Raw genomic sequence first — 18,736 nt, forward strand, 5'->3', positions numbered from 1 at the left:
ATCTGCAATGTCAAAATCATTCTTCACCAGCCTCCCCCCCCCCCCCCCCCAACATTAATTCTTTCACAATCGCCTTTTTGTAGGATCTAAGCATTAGGAAGCCACACATTTGTTGAAATTGAGAAATGTTGTAGAGCATCTGTGAAAAGGAATTGTTCTGTTGCTAATTATCAACATGTGGTGCTATTCAAGATATTGTTTTAACCAGTTGTATACACCTCCTCGAATGCTCTTCATCTACAGGTCCATGTTTTCTCGGATATTATCAATATTTACCGCTATCCTCTTATGTTGCATTTCTTTGAGGCTAGGATGCTTTTCTTCTATTACTTCAGCTTTTGTGAACAAAGTTTGTACTTGGAATTCAAAGTAAGAACTTTCAGTGCTGGTGCTCTCTTGTCAATAATTTTGTGGATAAGGCCACAAATTTGGATGTCAATCGATTTCCCTGTAAATGAGGATCTTGGGGAAAATTAAAAATAGTATTGATTAAGAATATAGTATCAAAGGAATGCTAGTGATATTGAAATGTGATTTGATGTGATGTACGATGTACTATTGAATGCTGTAATGAATACTGACTCAACTCAATCACTGGATGGTTAAGCATTCGAGGAAGCTACAAAATTAAATATCAAGAAATTTGTTGATTTTGGCTGCTGAGATTGATTACTGTATGTATAAACCACTGAGCACCATGAGTAGCAAAACGTGCTTAAATTGTTCCCAAAAGCAGTGCTCACTGGCATATCATTTGGGTCATATATTTACATCAGTAAGTTACTGGACGTTGTAGTGTACAATATCCCCAGGACATTTTCAAGTGATGTAATTTCTTGAGCAAAAAATGTGTAATAAGATTTTTATCGTCGATCAACCCTTTTTACCGACATAGTTTTCAAGTGAGAGTCAATGAAATTGCTGATACAAGTTAACAGAAGAACAGAATTGCAGGGATTTGAAGTAGTGTCAGTCTTGCCCGTGGTGAAGAGCAATGTTTCATTTCCCTAGAATTTTCAACCATTGCAGTTCTGATTTGCATGTACCTATAGCACTGTAATGCACTTGCTTACATTCTGGTCACTGTACCAAGGAATATTCCAGGATATGCTAATTATTCAGATTTTTTATCTCTATATATAATCAACAGTCTATTACTGATACTATGTTGACATCAACTGACTTTTACAAGAAAAAACAAGTGCCAGAATATACCTTGGCTGGCTAAACACTGCTCCAACAGAAGGTAACACCTGCAGGCATTTCACCTTCATGCTTACTTTATTCATTTTGAACTGAGCTAGTATTTTTTATGACTCAACATGTTTGCTATTTGCATTTATTGTTGCTCATAAATGATTATCCCATACCACATAGTTAACATTTTCATGTTGTGAATTTCTTTGTTGCATCGAATAATATATTCTTCTAGATTAAAACCAATCCCATCATTTTTATATAAATTGCTATTACTCATCAACCAATCAGCAGCCTGCACTACCTTTTAAAGGTTGCTATTAATGACAAAACCAAATTCTCATTCTTATATTGCAACTATCTTTATAAAAAATTGACTTTGATAGCACCAGCCTTACATGGCAGCCATGGAAACATACTGGCAGTATTAGAATAGAACATCTGCAAGAACACTAACAATATATTATCCTTATCTTAAACTGTCTTGCATTAGCTTTTGAAATGCAATTCTTGGTGCTAACAATCTGCATTCATATTCATTTAAATCAAAGAGAGCTGGTTTGTGGAAAATTACCATGCCATTAACAGCATCACATGAGTTTATACTTTACTACATGTCTATGGCATGTTTTACAAACCCATTCATGAACATGAACACTTGTTTTATCACAAAGGTGTTCACCAATACCAGGAATTCACTGTCTCTTGACAGTGACAGCAAATACAAGTATACTGAGTGCCAGGGCCATGGGCAATCATCTCATGGAAGTTTCAAGTACATTGTAGTCAACTCAAAATATGGGTTTTTGGCTTTGCTCTGTGGGCTTTCATTTATGCATGTTTTGCCTTTTGATCAGGGACCATATTCTTGCTCTTTTGAAGTCCTTTGGTATACATTTATGTTTTGCCTTTGTGGTCATATTTAACATTCGGTCGGTGTAAAACGCAGACTGCGGACTGCAGATCAGGGGTGAAATGCAGAATGCAGACCAGGTAAAATGCAGACTGCAGACTACACTCTTTTTAATTATATTTTGTGGTATTTCCATTATAGAGTGCCAACCGTAAACAGGAATATTTAGGCTAATCGTAGTAAAAGTCTGTACTTAGGTTAGCCTGAATATCACTCCAGATAGATTGGCTCCGCTTAGCCTGAACATCACTCAGGTTAGCCTATTAATAACGCGCTGGTTAGCCTGTTTATGGTTAGCTATCAATGATGGAAACGGTAACACCGTTCAGTTAGAAAGTCTACAGTCTGCAATCTGCATTTTACCCTCAGTCTGCAGTCTGCAGTCTGCAGTCAACATCCTGCGGTTTAAACCGATCAATTTAACACTGAATAAGAATCAGTGCTGCACATTCCTCTAGAAGAGGCAATATTACTTACTTGTTGCAGGACTGGGATTTGACACTAAAACATGTTTCTCTGATGAATTATATATATGACATTAAATATGTTTTAACATATTTCACAAAACCATTGTTGCATTGTTTAATGAATGAAACAGGGAGATTTTCAGTGATTTTCATGTTTCAGTGAGTTAAAAAGTCTTCTCAGTGACACACTGGATGGTTCTCCATCTCTTACTATCACAAATAAGTGCTAAATTTTGTCACATTCCACAATTAACAACAGACACAGCTTTGTCATCTTTCAAGCACGTGTCAGTGTCCAGCGGGCAATTTTGCTTCGCATATACAGCATCATAACAACCATGGATGTTGTGCTATTGGGCTATGTTAATCACTACTACCAGTGATCTGTCTACAATTGTAGTCACCTGAAGGGATTTTCGTTTCCTAAAGGAAATACTTTTGTGTCTCTAAAGACACATTTGTTCTCCGAAAGGAATTGACGTTTCCCAAAGGCTAGATTTTTTTCAGGTTTGTGTCTCGCAGGACATAATATTTTGATCTACATGTACCATAGTTAATAGAAGTACGAAGGGAATAATAGTTTACCGTAAAAGGTTTATAAATTGCCAGATCCTGTACGATTTGTACATGGAGCATTTCGCACTGTCAAGCTGGACAAATCAATCGGCTATCATGGCCGTCTTACACGTATCAGTGATTCCGGGAACGTTTTCCTGGAGAAAATTCTATCCGTGCCTTCAGAAGCCTAAAATCGTTTTATGAAGAGTCACAGTGCACATTTCCTGAATGCTGTGTCTGATTACTGGTCCAAAATAGGATAAACACATAAATACAGAGCGGTATTCTTACATGAAAACTCGAGCTCCCAACCAGAACATTTTCGATACGTTGTGTTTGAGTAGTCGATAAAAACTCGATCATTGGAGAGAGCAGGACTTAGCTTTGCTCTTCGTTCGGTATCGTACAAGGCTGGTTTTCACTAGCGACGGAGTCGTAGTCGGAGTCGTAATCAGAAGAGTAGATCGATGCGATCTAGGGAAAATCAAACCGTCGGAGTCGGAAGCAGAACATCGATTCCTCTTAGCTTATGACTCTGTCGCTTACAATCTAGTGAAAACTGTATTGTCGGAATCGCAAGCAGAAGCTGAATAATAAACCAATCACAATGCTCGATACCGGGCCTCGTGATTGGTTGGTTCTCCTGCTTCTGCTTCCGACTCCGACAATCTAGTTTTCACTGGATCATAAGCGATGGAGTCGTAAACGGAATCGGAAGAAATGGAAACGTTCTGATTCTTCCGACTTCGATTCCGTCGAGCTTGTGACTCCGCTTACGACTCCGATTTTCGATTTTCACTAGGTCGTAAGCGCTCTTACGACTCCGACTACGATTCCGACTACGACTCCGTCGCTAGTGAAAACCAGCCTACAGGTTTGAAATGAGACCAGCAGACGTTCGATTATAGCGTTCGTGTAAAACCGAGAGAAGCTGGATATTATACGGTCGACTATTTTGTAACTGTGAACATCGGACCGACTTCCGTTCGACTTCCAGTTACAGAAGGGAATAGTTCCGAACACAAGCCGAAAATTGGACACTCTACTTATTCACACACACAATAGGACAGGGAGCTCTTGGTTCTTGTCCACGCCCTGGTTTTGTCCTGCTTGAGGCATAATATTCTATTCAGAGCAATCCACCTGCCCGGGATTTTAAATACGAAGGCTGACGCCTTATCGCCGTCGCAGGTGGACAAATTCAAGTCCCTCGACCAGGATGCGGACCAAGAACCGACAATCGTGCCTCCCCATCTGTTACCAGAGAACTGGGAGATATAACTAAGAAACTTTTAGCTGCCAGTTTGAACAGCGCCTCGGCTAGAGTTTACAGACGGCCTTGGACTTTGTTCACTACTTGGGCTGCTCATTATCTAGGTACCTCGGTTATTTCACTGCCAGTGCAACCAGCTGTTTTAGCTCTCTTTATATCACATTTGTTTTCTCTTCACTATGCTTCCTCATCAGTGACCACTTACGTTTCCGCTATTGGTTACGTACATAAGTTAGTCGGGGTAGAAGACCCAACTGCAGTGACAATAATTGTTCAAATTCTTAAGGGTTATAGGAAATTAGCTCCAGTCAGAGATGTTCGCTTACCAATCACTCTGCCAATCTTACGCCAGCTAATACAATCGTTCACACATACAGCCACGTCAGCTTATCAGAAATGCTTAATGTCAGGCATGTGCTCTTTAGCATTTTTTGCCTTTTTGCGAATAGGAGAAATGACCACTACAACTGGACAACAGGTCAATCTTATCAATATAACGCAGTTAGATCGTCTAGTAGACAAGCATGGCCATGTCAAGGCCCTTCAGCTTTCTCTTTTTCAATATAAGCATAGCGACCCAAGTCAACCTTTTGTAATTTTTTTAAAAATTTTTTTAAAATAATACTAGTGAGCAGCACTTCAGCAACAGATCTTGTCAACTTGCTTTATTTTCTCCGACCGGTTTCGTCTGATCATACAGACTTCATCAGGGAGTTTGAACAAGATACATAAAGGAACTTATTTTATACCTATTCTTTAGAGTACAAATCACGTTCCGACTAGGGTGTGAACAGCAAAAAACACCTACAAAATTGCGTGCAGGATATGACTAAAATCCTGCGAATGTGCAATGTTTAATTTTGGGTCTCACGGATTTAACGTTAAATCCGTGAGACCCAAAATTAAACATTGTTTCAGCCAATCAGAGCGCGCGTTATATGGAAACCTTATTATAACAACCTAGATGCTTCTTTATACAAGTCACATAGTTTTCGTATTGGTGCGGCAAGCTGGGCAGCCGCCAAAGGTTTTTCGGACTCTCAGATTCGTTTGTTAGGTCGCTGGAAATCAAACGCTTTCCTTAAATATATACGAACGCCTAGTCTCGCCACTGACTTATCAACACCCTAGCTATGAATTAGTGCAATGGATATCACACGCAGGTGCTGTGTTGTCGCATCCTTAATGTTTTCTAGCGTTAAGCTTCGTTTATATTTATGATGTCTCAGAGTTTGCCAACAGTCTTCGGGTGGGGGTGGCCGCTTAGCAGCGTCCTTCTGGCCTTTTTCGTGGCCCTCACCTTTACTAGAGCTTAAATTACTTTTAAATCGTTGGTATGACGACTTTATATACTTTATGAATGATTATTATGTTATGATGTAGTTAATTATTAGTTAGTGATTTATCAATTAAAAGCGGCCACGACACATGGCCAAATTATTATCCCAGCAGGTTGCTGTCGTTATTTTAAGCGCTCTAGTAAACAGAGCTCGACTGTTGGCTTAAACCAGTCGTGTAGTCAATATGATTGAAAACCATTGGATGGAAGGGGGCATAAATGAATTTATTTGCATGCAAATAAAAGTTTTTATGTCACCTCATTTATGCATTTAATTTGTATCGGGTGTTGACATGACATGTGTAGGTCATTCAAGGGTAAAGGTGGGTAGATTGCTGCGTTCGTATTACCGTCATTTGATACATTAGACAATACCTTGGAGTTGTGCAAGAATCACGAGACAGTCAGGCAATTTCATTACAATAGAAAGTAGGATTGTGTAATTGTCACACCCTATTCAGTAAAAGTACATAGCCTCGTTTTCCTGGAGCACGAGGGTAAAAGAGCGATGCTAGCTGTGACTCGCCCTCGCTGTCTGTAACGCTAAATCTTGAAGTCGTTCAAGCAATAAACCCGCCTCCGCCCCTTGCTCCCCCGAAAGCCTTTCTACTTATGTGTACTTTTATTATGCTACCTTTTTCGTGGCCCTCACCTTTACTAGAGCTTAAATTACTTTTAAATCGTTGGTATGATGACTTTATATACTTTATGAATGATTATTATGTTATGATGTGGTTAATTATTAGTTAGTGATTTATCAATTAAAAGCGGCCACGACACATGGCCAAATTATTATCCCAGCAGGTTGCTGTCGTTATTTTAAGCGCTCTAGTAAACAGAGCTCGACTGTTGGCTTAAACCAGTCGTGTAGTCAATATGATTGAAAACCATTGGATGGAAGGGGGCAAAAAAGACCAATATGCCCAAATCGATACCCAATTTATGTCCAAAACGGCAGAAAAACCATACCCTTTGGGGCCGCACATACCTACATAGCCAATAGACGGGAGTACCCCCTCCCCCCTCCCCCCCCCCCCCCCCCTCTCGGCAGGAAAAAGACCAGTTGGCTATTTACAAAGCGTGACCGAGGATTTGAACCCAGGAATACCGAGAAACAAATTGCGCTAGTGGCAGGGTGGAGGCCTTCAACCAGGGACCTCCGGATTACAACACCAGCGCCCTAAACCACTCGGACTCGCCGCCTTCTGTCGCCGTATTCCAAGAACTGATCTCATGTGAAATCAGTGATGCGAGTAGACTGAGCTCGTCGAGAATTCAGTGGGTTTGCAAGAATTGAAAACCTGAATGAAACGAGGGATAAGCCATGAAAATTCTGTTTCTGCATTCTAGTCTGAGTTCGTTGACTGTACGTAGTTCGCAGTTTATAATATCGATTTAATTTAAACAAATTCAGGTTCTCTCACAATTTTACCTAATGTCTTCTTCCGTTGAAAGGCTACGCTTGATCAATTGGGCATCCTGTTATTGTATAGATCAATATGTACATAAAATCGGTCAGTTTATAATGTCTGAGACGAGCTGTTAAATAATTTTGCAACGTAGCTGTGAGTAAGTTATAGAAAGGGATATCTAGGGCTGAACAGCTCTGTTTCTCCAAACTAAAGTAGTTTGTATTCCGAGTAAATTAGGTTTATTTTAAAAAACAGTTAGACGGTCCCAAGCACCATACTCTCGCGATACAGATGGTCGAAATGAATGATTATTTCCAAAATTGGTCAACCAGTGAACAAAGTTAGCGTTAGCGTCCGAATAGGCCAATTTTTGATATATTGAAATTATAACTTGGAAATTACAACAAAGAAAATCGATTATTGATCGCTTATCCTCTGTATGTTTTGTTTTGTTTTATTCGCCTAAACCTCGGAGCGAAGTTAGAATTTTAATATATTTAAAGTAGACTATTGCCATTCTTACTGACGGCATATATAATAAGCTTATCAAGCAGGAAAATGACTCCAACACGATCGAGTGTGCGCACCGCATGCATGATGCAATACAACGTTTCTTCAAACAGGGTCATTCGAATTGATTTTTGGCAAGTTTATCGGAGTTTCAGTACTAAGCAACTAATAGTCTGCGATCAGGCGTTCTTGACAAAAGAAGCCCTGATCGCAAGTGAGCAAGCAACTAGTATGTTTTTGTGGCCTTACGGCTCCTGTCATCTTATCACCTCATGCATGTACGTAGTTCGATGCTGTCGGACCAGCTGACACAATCATAAGTTCATGTTTACATTATTAGCTTGGTAATAGAAAGCGCTCGCTGTCCCACCTGCCCATCATTATAAATTTTCTAAAAAAATATCGCTCTGCGAAGGTTAATCGCCGTAACCCAGATTTTCCAACAACCGTCAATGGTCTCAATGTTGGCTTTGGAAGGGAGTGATGCGTTCGAGACCATGCATTACTTTTTTACAAGACAAATCGAGTAACTCACAGATACATGCAGTAACTAACGTGCAGAAGTAAAAAAAAAAAAAAATGCTTCACTGCATGTAACTACTTTGCTTTTATTCAGTCGAATCTCACGCATCTATAGAGCACACACTATTCTCTGGTTTTTTGTTGTTGCTTTTTTTTGTTTTGTTGGTTTTTTTGTTGTTGTTTGTTTGCTGGCTCTACGAGAAAGAATGACAACGACAATGGAAAAAGGGCGATCCCTACAATGGCTAGGACAATGTTGTCTTAACAGAAATGTTCAGAAGCGTTATAATAATCTTTTGTCTTACTCTGTCCACAGGCCCTCTATTTTGTCTTGAGTTTGTCGAGATCGTAAGCAAAAGTATTAACCGCAGGGAATTTGAAAAAGACCGAAGCAAAAGGGGCGGCCCGCGTCGAGGTCACTGTCGCGCTCCGCGCTTGCTCTCGCGCTCGCGCCCTCGAGCGCTTGAAAAAATATCACGTCGGAGAAAAAGGGTATGTGCAAAAACTACCTTTATCTTAAAGCAAAATGATTTCTTACTTGCCCTGGCTGCTAAAGAAGAGCGTAAGAAGCACAAGAAATCGTTGCTTTAACTTGCTACGCGAAAATTAGCGACAGACAAATCAGTTGTTTCTAGAGGAAAGTTCATTACACGTTTCAGCCCATGCAAATATAATTGCTTTAGTCGAATAGAAAACAAATACATCCACGTAGCCTAGCTTGATAAAGAAATCGTAAGAAAATTCAATATTCATTTGATTACTCGGAATAAGTTTGATACATAGCGACCGTGAACTGGGAGAAGCCCAAAAGTGTATTTGCTTTTTCTGCCAATTGTCATAATCTTGTTTCCATGAAGGTTAAAGTCTTCTTTTCTGTTGCAAGGTTTATGGCAATACGAACACGACGCATAAAGGAAAAACAAATAAATGGATTCACTATACAATGACACAACGAAAAAAGAAATACAAGTTTACTAACTATTGTAAAACCTAAACTGCAACGTGGAATTGAACTGGGAAAGAAAAGAAAAAGAAACTGAAAGGCAATAAAAGGTAGCCAACACAATGCAAATGCCAAAAACGATCACCACAGACATCCTCAGCAGATTTTTGGTATTTTTCTTGTGTCGCTGATTGGCAATAGAGGTACGAAAAGGCATCATATTGTCTTGTCTCAATTTCAACAAGGTTATAGTTTGTAGTATAGATACTGTTACTAGTGGCACAATCAGTACAATAAACAGTAGCGCAGTGTAGTATCGGGTATGTGTTGACTCATGATTGAAGGCCGGCTCCCAGTTTGTGAAACAAAAAGTTTCGCCATTGATTGCGTCCAAACGGAAAGTGTAGAAATACGGAGAATGAATTGCCATTGCTACAATCCAAGTGGAAAGGATGAGAAGCCGTCGCTTTTTGACAGTGATTTGATTATATTCTGTTGGAAATACAACTGCGACCAGCCTGTCTGCGGCAACCAAAATCAAGGACAGTGTGGACACAGCAATGGCAGCGTCAACAGTGAAGGTACAGATCTTACAGAGGACATGTCCAATCCATCCATGGACCAGAAACGCCGTGGAGCCTGTGATTTGAACCACAATCTCTCGAGTTAAGTGAACTATGGAGTACAAGAGATCCGAAACAGCTTCGTTGGTTATTATCAGGTTAATCGTGGTTTTCGATTTTAGACAGGCGAAAATAAGCAGAGAATTTCGCACCAGGGAAGCAATCAAAAGAATGCTGTATATAGTAGCGTAGCTTATCACTTCAGCGACAGGATCAATTGGCAGTATACACGTGCGATTTTCGTTCGCTATGGGAGAGACGTCTGAGTTGTTGTTTTCGAGCATGATCATTAAATCGAATCGATTTGATTTGCGAAACTCAAGTGAAGATGCTGTTCAGATTATCACGGTCGCTCAGTTGTTTTGATTCTTATTAAAAGTAGTTGAGCTGAATACAGGCAAAACTAGATGACACGATTCTAGGCTCTGGTATAATGTAGTAACTCTTTACTATGGAAGACTAAGCCACTGTTGAGGTGCATTACAGTGGAAGGGAACAAATAAAATGTCGAAAGCTAAAAGCCTTCTATTGACGAGTCTGACAAATTCTATTAAAGAAGTTCCTTTGTTTCCGTTCTTGAAACAAAACTGTAATTAAAAAGTGCAGATAAATGAACAACTGGACGTGACGATCTCGCGACCACCAGTTTAAATATTTGCCAAGTTTAGCGGGACAATACCGAAGAAGAACTTCAATTGCCACATAGATTTAGCCAATGCCTTGAACGTCCTGTGCGAGATCCGTAATCGGTATGTTTTGCATGCATTTACCGTAAGATTAATTTGAGAAACCAAATGAACTGTAATGATAAATATACAAACAAGAACACACGATCAACTTTTTTTATTCAGGTTATTCTGTTCCTTGTAAAGATGCATGAACGACTGCTATAGTTTCTCTCCCTACTGCCACTCCCCCTTCCGCCGCAAACAAACGTAAACACTCTGAAGTCTCTATATTCTACTGAATTGATCAAATGACTGAAAGCCTCATCATGGTAAAAAAGGGAGAATGGCTGTGAGGCGTGACAATGTTCTTTGCCGAATTTTTTTGGTTGCATTTTTTGGCCTTGATCGTGCATAAAATACCACCGTTTTTTACTTCTAATTGAGACAGTAAACAGTACAAACGTTAACTTATCGGTCTCATAATTAATGCACTTTGTGTTGAGCGCGAAACAAAAGGTTGTGCACAGTTGTGGGCCTTCCGACTTTCTCATTTTGTTTGTCGGGCTTCATAACCATCCCCCTGTATTTACTATGACCTGAATTCCTTATCGAAAGTTCCATTTTTTGGGGGGGGGTTAGGCAGGTTCATTCACTTCAGAATGCTGGTGCAATCTGGATAATAAAGATCGTCAACTATTTTTAATGACAGGCCCATGAATGCCGTGTTTGTGCTTTGTGGCTCACTTCATCAGCCAACCCATGAAAGATCGTATGGCCTGTAGTCAAGGTTCTTTTGCTAGTTCTATCCTACAAACCCTGGGTGGAGACTTCTGAATTGCTTGATCTCTCAACGCCTGCGGCCATTATCAAGCGCCTTTTATCTCTCATGCCTGAGGCTGGGGATGAGCAGGAGGCTAGAAGCCCGCAAAGGTGTTGTTGAATCAAAGTAAAGAATATCCTCACATCTAAATTTGAATCTAACCACATTTGATATCTGGGAACGTTTATTATATTTGCATTCATTGCCAACGGTAACAACGGCTAAATACAAATTTCTACAGAATTCATTTTTCGTAGCCTTTCGTGATTGTACCACTGCTTATGCTGTTTCAATTGGAAAGGCTGGAGAACAATTACAAACGACTCAATTAAAGGAATAATCATAACTTTTCTTTTTTCTTTTTGCAGCGTGTTTATTCACCTTTCACATGTTGTCTTGAGCTCATCCCTAGATTAGACTTGGTTATGCGCATGCAGATTTAGAAGGGGCTTTGCTCCAGCTAAACACACCTTGAATTTGTTTCCACGTAGCTAGCTGACAGACCTAAGAATGGAGAAACAATTAACACTGAGAGAAAGACAATTAGGCCTTTTAACTCAGCCATATGGCCACATTAGCCCATAAGCTGTGAATCAAACTGAATTAACTCATTAGCATATTACTGCCACAATTTCCTCACAAATTCTTCTGAAACCATCTTTGCTCGTAGATTCGGGTTGGAAATGAACTAATCCTTTAGCGGTCTTAACCACAAACTGAATCTAACAATGAATATGCATATTTCACCCTGCGTGTCTTGTCATTTCTGCCACTCGCCTTTTTGCAGACTACAAGTTTTGTAGAACTGTGAAACGACAAAATCATCTCTCTTCATTCGTGCGTCGCCAGACAACGGAACGAGTCAAGAAGGAGGCTAAAAAGCTGCAAGAGATATCTGTAGTGATCGTTTTGGAATTTTATTGTGCTCATTTCCCAAGTTTTATCGACATTCAGCTTCTAGTTATTTTTTCCAAGCTCTACTCCACAATAAAATATAGATTTCGCAATATTTTGTCATTGCCACTCTCTTTTGGTTTTGTAATTGCATGGTAAATCCATGCATTTGACTCAAGTTTATAAGTCCGATTCGTATTGTTGTAAAGCCTATTACTCTAATAGCACAGAGGAACAGCTCTACCTTTATAGAAACAAAATTACATAAAAGAGAGATTTCCTATCCCGCAATCAATGATACCGTGGTCTCTCCTGAATATGATTGATATTTTAACACATTTTAAAAACTTGTGCTGTAAATGAAGTTGCTGGAGTCGTTCAGTACATTGTGTATGCCACAAAAAGAGGGTTTAGCAAAGTTGAATAGAAATTAATGAAGCTAGAATGAACACAGCTAGACTAGTAGGCATGGACTTCAGTGCCGGATCTAGTGGAGGGGCCTGGGTGGCGCTCCCCCCCCCCCCCGCCCTCCTTATTCTGGGTGAAAAAAGAAGAAATGACTGAAGGAAGAAAAGCCCCCGGCTGAGAGTCTGGATCCGCCACTGGACTTACATTAATTGCTGTAAATTCGTGATAGGATATTTTTCTGTGATCCTTACAGACAGATGGAAAAGGTTATGATTGTCGCAGGCGGGCTTTTTCCTCGATGGCTGAATCGATCTGTTAGTTAATTGATCGATAGATCCATTCGATCAAATGTTGCGAATGCGGTAAGCTTTAGGAGCTGTTGACTTCATATAACATGCAAATCCTCCATCTTGGATTTTTGATGTCTCAGAAAAGCCCGAAAACCATAAAAAATAACTCAGAACTAATTCAGATGAAAATTAAATTGAAACATAATTGCTAAAACAAATTTACACTGCGTGTAATAAAATTAAGAACTTCAAGAGAATAATGAATTCAGTATCAAAATCACTTCAGACATCGCTAAGTTTGGCGGATTTTACTTGGATTAAAAATAAATAAAAATAAATAAAAATAAACAAATAAATAAGTTTAAACGGTTAAAATTAGCACCCCCCTCTGCGAGCCCGCCTGTCTGAAGAGAGACCTGAACGGCGGCGTCATATTTAACGACTACAATCGAACTTTCATTCTGATCATGGCTGCCATTAAACGCATGACTCATATTGACATTATTAAAAATTTTTTCATGATATAGCCTGAACTATTGCTTTCAGTTGCTTTACCTTATTGGTCGCGGCCAGCGTTCAAACTAAGTAACACGTGTTGAGTTTCCGGCAAAAGCTATTTAAAGAGCCGCTGATAGATTTGATATATCTTTTTATTCTTCAAATGCAAGCATTTATATTTGGCCTTAGAAACAGCTGCAATTGAAAAGGAAATCCATTAAGCCAAGCCATACACCCTTAAGTTAAAGCGAACCGCCCATTAGTCGGTTGAGAGTTTTCACGCGATCGCAGGTACTTGTAACTTATACATCAAAACACTAAAGAATAAATTCTCGTCTTTCATAAGCCACCGTGAGCACATGTAAGTTATACGCTGACGACTGGTATTCAAACAGAATTTTCTGTCAGCCAACAAAAACTAATTTTCTATTATGAATGCTGGACGAGGAACTTGTTTTGATGAACTTTAACAAAGATTTTTAAAAGTTTAATCAAACAAAATTTTCTTTTCTTGTTGCTCGCAGCCTAACTGGTAGTATTGTACGATAAAACTTACAGTTCTGAATTGTATACGTGTTTAAATTCTATAATGAAAGATAGTAAAGGTAATGTCTTCTCCAATGAAGGGGACTAATTTCGCATCGTCGTTCATCTATACATCATTTATGTGTTGTTTTGGGTTCCGTGGTTTTGTTGCGGCGTGAATAACTTTTAAGATATAAGAGACTGCATCAAGTATATGTACTTAAGTGAATGGCAATCGAAAGCAACCCATTTGTAATTGCATTGCTAAAGCACGAACGGGAACGAAACCGCATAAAGATATTGAATAGTAAATCATCTTAAAAACGCAATACCTAAACATTCGACTCGACTAATATCCCCACTGGGCTTGTGTAAACTGTTACTGTTTGTTACTGCTTGTGTGGACTCAGTAATGACCTCAACTCTTTTGTAATTGCCTTTGCTAAAGCACGAACCGGAACGAAACCCTGCGTAAAGATATCGAATAGTAAACATCTTAAAACGCTATACTTAAACATTCGACTCGACTAATATCCCCACTGGGCTTGTGTAAACTGTTACTGCTTGTGTGGACTCAGTAATGACCTCGATGCGACAGCTATTGCCTGTAAGAGAATGTACTCCTACTTTTCTGCCTTCAATTGCAGACTGATGACGTTTTCGTTTACAAATAATACCCAGCTCACGAGTAAAATCACGTACAAAAAAGAAACATATGCAAGGACTGACCGCGCAATAGGAGCTCGCCAGTACGCGAGATACATAATCTACAACCTTAAAACTACTATTACACTTTGGAACCGCTCCAGGGGAAAAGAGTTTCAGAAAGGTAATCACAATAAAAAGCATCCAGCATAATAAAGCTGATGAAATAGTAGCTATAGTCATTCTTCGCAAATTGCTGTTTCGTTTTCGAACCCGTATTGCTCCATTATCACTTCGATGCATTGCCATTTTGTCTCTTCGGAGATTGAATACAATTGCAGTGTACAAAATTGAGGTGATAAGCAGCGGTAAAAGTAAGACTGTTGAAAATAAAAACAGGTTGTAGTGAAGGTGCGCTGACTTGTGATCGAAAGCAGGTCCCCAGACTGCTTGACATATTTGAAGATTACCACTGTCACTGGCTACCAGGCGAAACGTGTAAAAATAAGGCGAGTGAAATGTGCCGGCCATGATCCAAGTAGAAGCGACGAGAAGGCGACGTATTTTCACGGTGATATTTTTATACTGTACAGGATACACAACTGCTAAAAATCGTTCAACGGCAATCAAAACTAATCCTTGGGTTGACACTGACGACGACATGTCGCCAAGGAAAGTGCAAATCTCACAGAGAAACGTGCCTCCCGCTCCGTGAACAAGAAAAGCGTTAGAACCGGTGACTTCTCTGGTAACTAGACGAGGGATTAAAAACACTGCCACCAGAAGGTCGGATGCAGCCATGTTAGCAATAAGCAGCAGGATCGGTTCTTTCATCCTGACGAAGGCCGTAATAAGTAGCGTGTTACCAACCAGCGATGCTACCAAAGTTAAGACATGTATGGTTGTGGTAACTTGTCTTGGTGCCAGGTGAACTGCTACTATGGTGCAATTCTGTTGTAAAGAGGAATTGCTCCCGCCTGCAACATCACCTAAGGTGTCTAAGGAGATGTTCACGCTTTCAGACATCGTATAGTCGCTGAATGAGGCTTGATGCGTCTTTGAATTATGTTGCCGGTTTATCCTGAGTTCTTTGCTAATTTAGCGATAACTCTACTCGTTACGCAAAGACCAACGTTCTTGTTATAACAGCAACAACAAACGAACAAACCAAAACGATCGAAGGCATGTTTTTCTCCGTAGGGGCAAGGACCAAACGGGCCCTGTTGGAAATATCTGACAGCCGGTATAGTGCCTAGGACGAAATATTTTTTGAGAATCGTCGAATAATCGCTGAATATTACTACCAACTCTTGAATCTGTAGGTGAGGTATCAATCATCTGCTTTGACTTGATTTAAAAACAGAAAACCTAATTCTAACGCCCGGGTCTTTCATTTCCTATTGACGAGGCAGGTGCAAAGCACAATGTTTGAGGCGATTGGAAAATTTGCTGTTAATTTGTTCATGTCATTAAAAAGAAACAATTAAATAAAGTTGAATGTCTACCACAACTTCTTAGTAGTCAGGCAGAGCTCATGGAATCATTGGCCCCCGCAATTTAAAGGAGAGGAGTCTTTCAATAAATAAATTGAATTTTCGGCACGAGCGTTAGTCTATTTCCTTTTTTCTTTTGGTAAGGAAGTAAAGAAAAAAATCATCAAATTACACCAGCCTTTCAGACTAAACGAAATTAACGATAAGACAGCCATGTCTTTTAGTGGCCTCGACTTCATTGTGGTAACTCATCTGACATGTGGGTTGTGCGGTGTTTTAATTTTTTGACGATGAATGCTTATCAGGTGCTTGCCACAATTGCAATGTTAATAGATGCTCCCAAGCTAGCTGTTTTATTGTGCTAAGTTTGGTGATCCATGTCGATCCCAAAAGCGTCATACAAACGGGCTTTCGGCTCTGGTCACCGAAAAATCAAGAACGTCTTTCAAAACGTCCAAAATTTTGTTTCTTTTCCGTTTGTATGGTTGTTGTGTTATAATTGTGAAGACTACGACAAAACTACAAGTCTTTGTAGTTTTGGGTTATAATCATTTAGTATTGGGAGCTTTGCATCTTTCTATGTGACTCGGTTTCTACTATATCTTGGAATATCTTGGATATTTGCCCTGAATCGGCTAGAGTTAAAATGAATTGCATTAAGAATCGCATCTGAATTGCTAGTAGGTGATGGTAGGTGTTAACGATTGAAAATAGTTTCGTCATAGTAAGATGTTTTGTCACGATAGAGATTACCATTTATGGTTATCTTTGTTTTCCCTGTCATCGCAGCGTTCTACAGTTAAGTTTCATACCTGTGACGAAGTTGCCAATCGACTCGCCTGGCAAGTGACACACGTACAGAAATGCTTACCTGCAAACTTACTGAAATGAAAAACATTACTAAAATCTGAATCTTTGAGGAATATGTCGTGCTGGGGCTATTACTATCACCGAAAGCTACCATAAACAGCAAAAAAAAAAAAGAAAGAAAGAAAAGAAAAATGTAATTCAGGTCAACCATTTCTTCCGCTTGGGAACAGACGTTAATTTTTCTTTATTTTAAATTTTGTTGGGATGGTAACAACATACAAAGATACACTAATCAAAAAGAAAAAACAAGCTAACACTACTTAAAATGATTGAATTACAGTAACCTAATCAACTCAAACCGCATTTTGAAATATATGATTTCTCTGGCTGTATTGCATTATTTCACTTACTTCTTAATATTGTTAATATGGGCAACACAAAACAGAACAAAACAACAAAAAAGAAAGAAAGATGCTCTAGTTTGTTTACCACATATCATAACACCCGTGTTGATTTAAAGAGGGGCAAGGGTTGGGGAAGGGCCATAGCGCAGCATTCTTAGCAACTTAAGATAATTTTTCAATTTGAAGTTCAGAAGTGAACCTTCCAATGAATTCTTTCAAGTTTATTTCCTTAAGTAGGTTTTGTGTATATAAATAATACTTGGCAAATAACAGTGTGAATTTAATTTTTTTAACGACTTATTTGCGCCTTGAGGATAAGACTTTGGCTCTAAACCAAACAGTATTTCAAATGGAGATGGCGAGAAGGAGGTGCCATTTTCTTTGTTGGACCATCTAGTGACTTCATAAAAGAATTGTTTTGACCAATGGCAGTTCAGAAAGGTGTGGCTTACTGAGTCAGGTTCTTGGCATAATAAACACAGTATGTCTGATTCTATACCGTAGAAGAAAAGCTCTTTTTTAATCACCACAATTCTGTGGAGCAGTTTGAGGTAGAATTCGTTAAGCTTGTTGTTTTTGCAAACATTTTTAACACGATTGAAATAGGTGTCTAGTTGAAGGTCTACCGTTTGTAGATCACGAGCCCTTTTGGAGCATGCCAAGCATATCTCTACATTGTCTTTGTTCATTAAAAGGCAATAGTATTCTCTGCTTTTCAATTTGTGCAAGTCTATGACGGTATTCGGAGAGAGTTGGAATGCATTTTCGGCGAGAAAGGTGCTTTTATCGACTCGTAGTTCTTTTGCTTTATTAAGAAGGTGCTTAGGAATCGCGGAAACAACCTGCATATAATTTAGAAAATTGCATTCAACCTCGTACTTTTTGATGAACTCTGGGAATGTAAGAAATTGGCCATTTTCCTCTAAAAGACCCTGTACAAGGAAGATTCCTTTCTGAAACCATTCTTTGTAAAAGACGGCTTGATTTCCAATTAAGATTTCTTTGTTGTTAAATAATACCAATTCTTGGCCAATGGCACAAATGTAGGCTACTTTAATCTCTAAAAAATGTTGTAGCATTTACTTGTAGAATTGCGGTAAGTTGGATTGCTTCAGGAGTTTTTCATTGTGATTGCATTTTAACAAAAAGTTCAGGCCACCATATTTATTCAAGAAGTAGCTGGGAATCGTCTTCCAGGATTCCTCCCAAGCTTGCTCTTTTTTCAATAGCCTTACGATCCAAGCAAGTTTTAGTGACTTGGACATTAACTCAATGTTAGACGCACGCAAACCTCCGTCGCATTAATCAAGAGACATAACTTTTCGTTTAATTTTGTCTTGCTTTTTTTCAAATAAACTTAAAAAGAAGGGAGTTAGTGTCTTTTATATATTGGGAAGGTGTGTCAAGAATTGACATTGAGTACACCAACTGTGAAATTCCAAGACATTTAGTTATAAAAACTCTCCCAAACAGAGTAAGGCTGCGGAATTGCCAGATGTCAAGGATAGTGCTTAATTTATCCAT

At 39.2% G+C, this 18,736-nt stretch overlaps 1 protein-coding gene and 2 pseudogenes across 1 annotated transcript; 1 reads left to right on the plus strand and 2 right to left on the minus strand.

The window, feature by feature from the left end:
• The first annotated feature begins 1,847 nt into the window (after positions 1-1,847).
• Positions 1,848-5,267, plus strand: LOC145497341 (uncharacterized; annotated as a pseudogene).
• Positions 5,268-7,558: 2,291 nt separating this feature from the next.
• Positions 7,559-12,642, minus strand: LOC145496909 (QRFP-like peptide receptor; annotated as a pseudogene).
• Positions 12,643-14,001: 1,359 nt separating this feature from the next.
• On the minus strand, positions 14,002-16,945 carry LOC145496908 (gonadotropin-releasing hormone receptor-like). Its single transcript, XM_081476674.1, has one exon. It carries the CDS (start codon positions 15,529-15,531, stop codon positions 14,371-14,373), a length of 1,161 nt encoding a protein of 386 aa, XP_081332800.1. The 5' UTR covers positions 15,532-16,945; the 3' UTR covers positions 14,002-14,370.
• Positions 16,946-18,736: the final 1,791 nt, after the last annotated feature.

The sequence above is a fragment of the Orbicella franksi genome, chromosome 9 (assembly GCF_964199315.1).
Source record: "Orbicella franksi chromosome 9, jaOrbFran1.1, whole genome shotgun sequence".
Taxonomy (NCBI): Eukaryota; Metazoa; Cnidaria; class Anthozoa; order Scleractinia; family Merulinidae; genus Orbicella; species Orbicella franksi.

Coding starts and splice junctions, on each gene's coding strand:
- LOC145496908 (XM_081476674.1), bottom strand. CDS start 15,531: ATGTCTGAAAGCGTGAACATCTCCTTAGACACCTTAGGTGATGTTGCA.